Source organism: Perissodus microlepis, chromosome 5, assembly GCF_051167445.1.
Source record: "Perissodus microlepis isolate ML-2025 ecotype Zambia chromosome 5, ASM5116744v1, whole genome shotgun sequence".
Taxonomy (NCBI): domain Eukaryota; kingdom Metazoa; phylum Chordata; class Actinopteri; order Cichliformes; family Cichlidae; genus Perissodus; species Perissodus microlepis.
This window is the reverse complement of record NC_140465.1, coordinates 30863282-30872973: the sequence shown is the minus strand read 5'-3', so window position 1 is coordinate 30872973 and position 9692 is coordinate 30863282. Positions and strand designations below refer to the sequence as shown.

At 39.6% G+C, this 9692-nt stretch overlaps 1 protein-coding gene across 1 annotated transcript; it reads right to left on the bottom strand.

The window, feature by feature from the left end:
- Nucleotides 1-6344: 6344 nt before the first annotated feature.
- On the bottom strand, nt 6345-9455 carry LOC146387609 (uncharacterized). Its single transcript, XM_084927249.1, has 5 exons — nt 9390-9455; nt 8596-8925; nt 8334-8502; nt 7718-7842; nt 6345-7406 (listed from the first exon to the last, which is right to left on the bottom strand). The coding sequence occupies exons 1-5, from the start codon at nt 9453-9455 to the stop codon at nt 7086-7088; spliced, it is 1011 nt and encodes a 336-aa protein (XP_084783375.1). The 3' UTR covers nt 6345-7085.
- Nucleotides 9456-9692: the final 237 nt, after the last annotated feature.

Below are 9692 nucleotides of genomic sequence, written 5' to 3'. Positions count from 1 at the left end.
GGTGGTCTTAGTCCGGAGGCTCCTGTAGCGCCTCCCAGAGGGCAGGAGGGTGAAGAGTCCATGTGATGGGTGACTGGGGTCTTTGATGATTTTCCCAGCCCTTTTCAGACACCGCTTCCTGTAGATGTCCTTTATGGCAGGAAGTGGTGCTCCGGCGATGCGCTGGGCAGTTTTCACGACCCTCTGCAACGCCTTCCGGTCCGAGGCAGAGCAGTTCCCGTACCAGACTGTTATACAGTTGGTCAGGATGCTCTCGATGGTGCAGCGATAGAAGTTCACCAGGATGTCTGAGGACAGGTGGTTCTTCCTCAGAGTCCTCAAGAAGAAGAGGCGCTGGTGAGCCTTCTTGACCAGCTTGGAGCAGTTGGTCGTCCAGATGAGATCCTCGGAGATGTGGACTCCCAGGAACTTGAAGCTGCTCACATGCTCACACGCTGTAGATGGGTGGATGTGGGTCAGCATTCCTCCTGTAGTCCACGATGAGCTCCTTGGTCTTCTCGGTGTTAAGCAGCAGGTTGTTTGTGTCGCACCACTCAGCCAGACGATCCACCTCCTCCCTGTAGGCGGCCTCATCGTTGTCACTGATGAGGCCAATCACTGTGGTGTCATCTGCAAACTTAATGATGGTGTTAGAACCACCGGCAGGTCTGCAGTCGTGGGTGAAGAGGGAGTAGAGGAAAGGGCTCATCACACAGCCTGGTGGTACACCGGTGCTCATTGTGATTGTAGATGAGCAGTGGTTATCCAGCTGGACATGTTGGGGGCGGTTGGTCAAAGATAAAAAATGAGGAGAGGGGGAAGGTGTGTTTGGAGGCAATGAGAGGAAAGGTAAGGCAGAAGTGACAAGGTGAGATTAATGACTTTAAATGTAGGGACTATGATTAGTAAAAGGAGAAAGCTGGCTGATATGATGGAAGGACGGAAGGTAGATATACTGTCTCTGCAGGAGACCAGATGGAAAGGAAATAAGACCAGGGCCGTGGAGGTGGGTTCAGTGGTTCTACATTGATGTAGACAAGAAGAGAAATGAATTAAGGGTGATCTTTAAGGAAACGTATGTGAAGAGTGTTGTGGACAGGAAGAGAGTGTCAGAAAGTTTGAAGCTGGAAATCGAAGGGACACTCAGTGTTGTTGGTGCGTATGCCTCACAGGTTCGGTGACAGTTAGAAGAGAAATAGAATTTATGTCGAGGAGAGAGTGGTGATTGGAGTAGATGAAGGGAACACAGGTGATGAGGAGATGATGATGATGTTAAGGAGAGAAATGCAGAAGGATGACATGGCTGTCGAGGTATGTTTAGAAGAGAGAGCAGTGAACCTCTTAACCAGATTGTTTAACACAATCTTAGAGAGTAATAGGATTGCTGTGGAATAGATGGGAAGTGTGCTGATACTGATTTTCAAGATCAAAGGTGATGTGTAGAGCTGTAGTAACTACACAGGGATACAACTGATGAGCCACACCATGAAAATATGGGAAATCAGCGCGCAGCAGTATGGTATGATGCGGAGAAACAGCACTAAAGTTGCGATGTTGAGAGTGTTGATGGGGTGTAGAAAAGGTCAGAAGGACTTTCACTGCGACTTTGTGGATCTAGAAAAAGCATATGATGAGAGGAATTGGGGTACTATATGAGGAAGTCAGGAATGGCAGTAAAATATGTGAGGGTGGTTCAGGACATAAATGAGGACAGTGAGACAGTGGTGAGGTGTGTGGTGCTGTACGAGTGACACATGAGTTTAAGATGTGAGCGGGATTACATCAAGAATCGGCTTTGAGCCCTTTCTTGTTTGCGATGGGCAGGTTGACAGATGAGGTCAGGCAGGTGTCTCCATGGACTTTGATATTTGCAGATGACACTGTGATTTTTAATGAGAGTAAAGTGGAAGAGAAACTAGGTGTTGTTTTGAGAGAAGAGGAAAGACTGCAGAAGCAAGATAGAATATATGAATGTGAATGAGAGGTAGGCAGATGGAACAGTGAAGATGCAAGAAGTAGAGATACTGAAGGTGGACAAATTCAAATACCTATGAGCATCAGGGGTGATTTGTCACGGCAGCAATGGTGAGAGGGAAAGTTTACAAAAACTAGTTTTTGCATGGTTTGGAGACAGCGGCAGTAAGAAAAAGACAGGAAGCTGAGCTGGAGGTGGAAGAGATGAAGATGTTAAGATTTACATTGGGAGTGAGCACTATGGAAAAGACAGAAATGAGTACATCAGAGGGACAGGACAGCTCAGGTTGTGCGGTTTGGAGACAAAGTTAGAGTGGCAAGAATGAGATGGTGTGAGCATGTGCAGAGGAGGGACAGTGGACATATTAGACAAAGGATGTTGAATATTGAGCTGACTACTAAGGACATTCATGGATGTAATGAAGAAGGACACAGAGTGTTGGTGGGCCAAAAGAGGATGCTAGGGGCAAGGGGATAGACAGATGATCTGCTGTGGCAACCCAAAAAAGAGCAGCTGGAAGAAGAAGAAGATGATGATGAAGAAAGCACTGCGTTTAGCATTCATGTTTCAGAGCTACACAGTAGTCTAAGAAACAAAACATGTGATCAGATTAAAAAATTCATTACAAAAAATAAGTGTGCAGAAAAAATACAAAAGTGGTAAAAATGAATTTATCACACAGAAAAAATGTGTTTGTCATTGTTGTCTAGCTTTATCTAATATGCAGACTTTCTGTTCAGGTGGATCAGTGTCATGCTCCTGCTTTCTTTGTACTCACCTGTTTTCACACATGCACTGCAGCCCACAACAGGATCATTAAATGTGTTGAAACAAATATCCGACACATTGATCAACAGTCTATGCAAGATCCTGTTGCACAAATTTGCTCCACTGCGCACAGTGCAAGTGGCAGTATGATGAATTCCCCTTTTCTCTTTGTATACCACAGAAGACACAGAGAATAGCTAAAATGGATGAATGCAGAACTATTGCTGTGTTTAAATAGAAAACACTTCATTAGAGGAGTAGAGAACACTCTTAAGGACATTGGTCTACAATTTAGAGATGCCTTCATAAAAACAGTGTTTACAGCAAGGTGCAAAGTATTGGTTTCACTCAAGCACTCAAAGGCCAGATTAAACTTTGCTTGAAAACATCTAAAAGATTTTGAAGAAAAATAAATATTTGAAATGATGAACTGAAGTTGAACTTGCCAGAATGATAGGACAAGGAAAGCACGGTGAGCCGCTGGAGGTGGGAAGAAGTAGAAATCATTAGTTACTGCACTTCAGTTGCATTTTCAGGTATGTGTACTTTACTTGAGTACTTATTTTTTAAAGTGGGCTGAAAGGAGCGCAGATGTCCTTAACCCAGCTAGCGCTACAGAAGAGGAGGAAGCATGAGTTAAGTGACGTTTTTTTAATTGGCAGGCAATTTCAAATTCAACGTTTCTATCAGCTCGACAAACATCAGCAAACACACAAACTCTTTGTGTGCAGTTTATCATATAGTGTATTGCTAGCTAAAGGTCCAGCTGCTGTATTTCACAGGGAGACAAAAGAAAGAGAGCTAACCTCACTCAGAGATGGAGAAAGATACAGACAGGAGAGGGAGAACAGAGGTTAGATTTAAAGGTAAGGACTGCTCAGTTGAGCTTGATAAATTGCAGATTTAAAGATTACATGTAATGTCATCATTTTAATCCCGCATTGGATTTGTATATGAAAATGTATTTTATATTGTGAAACCTGCAAAACAAACTAACTTTGAATTATTGAAATTTTGCATGAAAATACTGGTAGTTTTGTGCAGGATAAATAGATTAGGTTGCAGTACTGTGGTGAATTCACAGTAAAGCTTTGTGTGTGACTCTGTGGTGCACAGTGGCTGTGGTGCTCATGGTCAAAGTTCAAGTGTACCAGAGATTAATTTGCATTTAATTTGCTGATGACGCTTAGACTCATTCACTGAATACCATTTTATACCAACTGTGTACGGTCTAGTATAATGACAGTACAAACAGCATAGTCTCAGTGTAGGGGATGGACATCAGCCATGATAGCTTGTGAAACTTTATACATCTTGTTAAATTCAGTTGTGTAAATCTACAGCAGGTCAGCTGATAACAGCCTGTACATTAAGAAAATCTACTGAAGCTTTGTTAGTAGAATTGTCCTTTGAAGAGCTTTTTACTTTCTTACTTTGAGTACATTTCACAGCCTGTACTTTTTCACTGTACTTGAGTAAAGAATTTTCTTCAGTACTTCAGCTTTTACTGGAGTACTTTTTAACACAGGTATCTGTATTTCTACTTAAGTACAGAAAGTCTGTACTTTTGCAACCTCTGGTGGCCGCCTAGTCAAAAATAAATAAGAGAAAAAGAAGGCTGTAGCATCTCCCTAAATGTTGGTGAGATGAACTAATGGAAACAAAATCAAAAACAGGACTGATGGAAACTCTCAACTCAACCCATAATTAATAAACAGAACTACAAAAGCAGCAGAAGGATAAAGCCAGTGCTGATGGAGCTAAGGGAGGAAAAGTGCAGGTCCAAGACTGACATGCTCATGTGTTGAGCCTTCTGCAATCACAGGTTAATAACAGGTTTCTGTATGCTCTCACACACGCATGTAACACAACCCAAGAGTTTCTCAGGGCAGAGAAATGGGATGTTCTTCAGTGACCATTTAAGTCATGAGCAGCAACGGAAGGTAGCTTCAGTAGACCTATCAGGATGCAACGCTTGTTGATGTCCATGGATTCAGCATGTAAGTCACTGACTGTAAAGGCTCAACAATCGTTATATTAGAAGTGTGCCACAAGGCTATGTATAAAAATGGTTGTAATTCAGACACAGTTAAAGAAATATTTTTCTAATACTCCTTAAATTAAAGCACTTGAATCACATATTGATTGTCTGATTTAAAGCCACTGTGCTTGTATACAGAGGCAAAATTGTTAAATAAATGTTTCAATGTCTGAAAACAAAGGGACATATCTGTGAATATGAAGAAAACTGATGTTTTGATTTAAAATGTAGGACTTGTGACTTACATTTTTTTTTTGCTGTTTTTTCAATTAAATTCACTTTAGTTCAATTCATTTTTCAAATTAGTTTTATTCACTTATACTGTATGATGTGGTTCACCCAGACACAGCTATAATGTTTGGACAAACACCCAGTTCTACAGATGCACATATACATAAAGCAAATGCATGCCAAACAGAATTAGACAGAGCCCACTGATAATTAATATTGAAAAGCAAGCACTCAGATTGGTATAATCACCTTAAAACTACTCCCACCCCCCAGACACCCTCCATTAAAAGCCCCCCATAAAAGCCCATAAAAGAGACTCTTATGAACAGGCCCTGTGCCTGATTTTCCATTCTGTAGTACACTGTGACCTGTAGCGCTGCTTTCCAAATCAATGTAAACTAAATTATAATGCCATGAAAAAAGCTAAGTGGCTGTCAGTCAGAGCTATGCATAGGAGCAGAAACCACAAATCTGCAAAAATTAAATAAATGAAAAATTAATTTTAAAAAAAGAACAAAAATTAAGGTCACCCAAAAGAAAATATAACTGCACAAAGGGCAAGGCTGAGACAGCAATATAATGAAATAAATTGAACTAAGCAGTTCCTGCTGAGAGCTAAGAGACCTCTCGATATTAAAATAAAAGAGAGAGAGAGAGAAAAAGGAGATAGGGTATTGCTGTCGACCACGTGGAAACACTGGGAGATATGTAGGATTATGTACATATATAGTGAATACTGTATAAAATCAACATATATTCTTAACATAACTTATTTTGTAGTATATTAGTAATTACATTGTCATTATTGTACATTACTTACAGTATACACAGCAAAATCGCCAGTTTTAAATTGACACTGTGAGTGTTAAATTTAACACTAGAAAAGTGTCTATATGTGTCCACTCTTTTGAGTGTTAAATTAACACTTTTCAAAGTGTTATATTTTTAACAATGACCTAGTGTTATTTTAACACTGTACAGAGTTAAAGATTAACACTGTCTAACACTGACCAGTGTCAACAATATTCTACACTGGTGTTAAGTGTTAAAAAGTAACACCAAATAGTGTTGGTAGTACTTTACACTAGCCCTGGTGTTTAAAATTTTAACACTGAATAGTGTTGATTGTCTAACACTAACACTAGTGTCAGTCAAATCATCAATACTAGCCAAATTACAATAAACTCCAATAAACTATTCACAGCTACAGACACTCTACCCATTAAAAGAAACAACAGGACAGTGTTCAAAATACTCTGTATTCAAACAGCAGATACACCACAAACAAACAGCGCATAAAGATATACAAAACTACAATATTGGACAATCTACATTTTGTCATTAGTGTCATTTGAAAATTGCCCATTGTAAGGTCTATAATACACCACATTATCTACACAGATCAGTGCAACAGCATCCAGTTTATCCTCAATAACAAATGCATTTAAGTGACCATTGATCATTTCTTCAGTCTCTAAATTACTTAGATCATGCACAAGCTTTAAGTACATCAAAACACACAGGAAAACATGCTCTACAGGTTCAGCTATTTTCCATTTTTGCTCAAAATGTCTCATCCTTTTAGATTCTGTTAAGATATGAGAATGGATTTTCAAGCTGGTCAAAACATTCAACTTTTCCGAGGTTTCTCTTGATGACAAACATTCAACAACAGATTGTTTTGCATGTGCTTGTATGTCATTAACACTTTCCTCCAATGAACCAACTAAACACAGCACAGTACTTTCAGAACTCCTGAGGATTGTAGTTGAGAAATAACAGTCCTACACATGTCTAGTATTTGCCTGTCACAAGATGAGCCACATTTACAGGCTGTGAAACAGAGGTTCTATCATAAGGTGCAGGCTCAAAATAAAAATTACTGATGACCTCTGAGTCAACAAAGTCTCCATGTGCTTGGAAGAGGTGTTGCTTGTAAAAGATAAATTAATATCTAGGCTGTCCAAAGGTCAAACGCAAAAACTTTGCTGAAACTTGACATGTCTAAATAACACTGAGCAACTTGTGTGGTGTATCTTGCAAAAGTAACACAAGAACATTTCCAGTCAAAGTGCTGTATAGTCAATGTCTTTAGACTGTACTGTGAAGGATTCTTGCTCCGATTTCCCTGACCCGAGGACTCTCCTTCACGTTGCCAACATCAATGCCATACACGGTGGTCTGGATGAATGTGTAGAAGTTGTGCAATGCTTCGTCATAGGACACGGCAAATACAAAATGTGCCTTGAAAAGCTCGTCAAAAGCTGCAACTCCCGTCTGCGTCACACAGGGAATGACCTTTTGATCTAGGACAATGAAGAAACTCTGGATGATGTTCTTTCTTTCTCCAACACACAGGAGGAATGGCTGAGTGGGGCCAGCCTTAAGAAAAGTCTCCATGCTACCTCCCACCTGAGGGAGTGAAAGAAACCAAATGATTCACATTAAACAAAATTGGTAATCGGATGTTGAGTGGCAGCATTGCTGCCTAAAATTAAGACAATATTAAAATGTTTTACTTCGGGCCCACAGTTATTTTTGTTCCAATGTGTAATTTTAGTTTTAATGGAAACAATAATGTGCTGGCGCTGCAACACCAAGCCTGTCTGGCATAGATATATCTGCTGCACAGTGGAGCCCCTTGCCCTCTTAAAACATCTGATAATCTGGATCTTTTCTCATCAAAAGAGAAAGCTACTTTAACACATTTCTACAAATCATACCTTCATGAATTTCATTAGGTGGTGAGCAGCATCTGATGTGCTAATCTTTGAAGACTTCCTTCCTTTAGATGTTGGAGGTAACAAGTGAAGCAGCAAAAGAATGGCAGCCAACTCGCAGTCCCAAACTACAGAATAGGAATTAGGATAATCGCAATTACTGTCATTTAAAGGTCCATAGCAGTCATTTATTCAATGTTATTCAGTTTTAGATAACTGATAATTTTTCAGTTTTAGATAACTGATAATTTTTCAAATAAAGCAGTTTTCCACTGTCTTCAGTATGGTATGAAAATTCATTTCAAGACACTTAAAATCTTCTGGCCACCAAGTGACGTAAATATTGAGTCATAACAATACTAACATTATGTAACTTTTTTTTTGTCAAACTTTAAATGCCATTAAAGTTTCAGGTTTACCATGTTTGTAAATTCCTTTTCATACCATACTGAAATGAACAGAAATCCAATGTAATTTATAAAATTGACAGCTGTATTCCAATTTGTTGTAAAGGTGCCAAAACATGTTTTGATTTAATAGTATGGTCCACTAATAGATTGTGCTGTGGGAATTGTGAAAATGCTGTAAAGGCATGTGAAGTCTACCATCTCCAACTTACCACCCTCGTCAGAGTCACCCTGTGCAGAAACGAGCAGCTCATCCAATTCTGTACTCTGAGACAGATTTTTGCAATCTTTGATGATTCTTGGCTTAAAGAATGTTGGCCACTTTGCAAGGAATTTACCAGACACTTCCTCCCCAAACAGCATTGTGAAGTCTTGGTCAATCTGAAACACAAAATGTGACAATAGAAAGAACGCATTAATAAGCAAACAAACAAAGGAACCACACAGCTGTCAGTCAATCAGTTTATGCCTTACCAAGCCAGGTGTATCCAGAAATCTTGGGAAAAGGTCCAGGACAGAAGAAGCTGTGGCTGGATCTTGAATCACTTTTTGCCTATGTTGAAATGTCACCTTCATTTTCTCTTTGACAACTTTCATGTCAGTCGAGTGCCTCATCACTGACATAGCTTCCTTGCATTCATCACCTGACAACTGTCTCGCATTTGTTGCGAAGTTGCGAAGAGTCTTGGGGCTGTCTTGAAAAGCTGACTTTGATTTCTTCATCTCTTCAGTACTGTTGCGCTGCACAGTTTTCAATCTCCATGCCAGGTAACCAGAACCACTCTGGTGATCATAGAAATGTTCCTGTCGAATTAAGAGCAAGAGAGATATTTGTTCAGTATTGATTACCTGCTACCCTACCTACACTGTTTGTAGCAAGTGAAGAAAACTCCTGACTGGTGGGATTGTTCAGTGCTACATGTCAAAAAGCCAGATATGGCATCATGCATTAGAGGTCTATTTAAATCAATTGTTACACAATGACATATTTTTTTACATTTATTTATTTTGGGTCCATTAGGGAATAACTTGGTAAACTGCCTGAATGACAAACTGACCTGAATTAGTCTTATCATATGATTTCTTTAACCACTGCATCAGAAAAGCCAACAACAAAATATTTTTACAGACCACTGACTGCCATATCTGCAGGTGTAGGCATTTATCAAGTAAACCAGAATCAAAAAAGTCTAATTGCATAAAAACTGGGTCACAGACCCAGGACTATGACACTGAGAGCATGTATGCATCATAACATCATTACTTACATAACCATTCTTTGAATCTGGGTCCTTCAAGTTTGGGAACAAGGTTGTAATCCCAAGTGCATACATAATGCGGACACTTACTGGTGGGATCCTCCTAAAAGGCAGATACAGAGAACACGAAAACTATCAATTATTTACCCCAACACAGATTCAAGTTCAATTATAAAATGTCAGCAACAAGAACAACATGTATCCAGGTGTATGATTTGAACTACCCAAACTACCTATCATCTGTAAAACATGACTGACCACATCACACACCTGACAGGTCTTTAAGAATAATGAAAATGAAGACTTGGATTA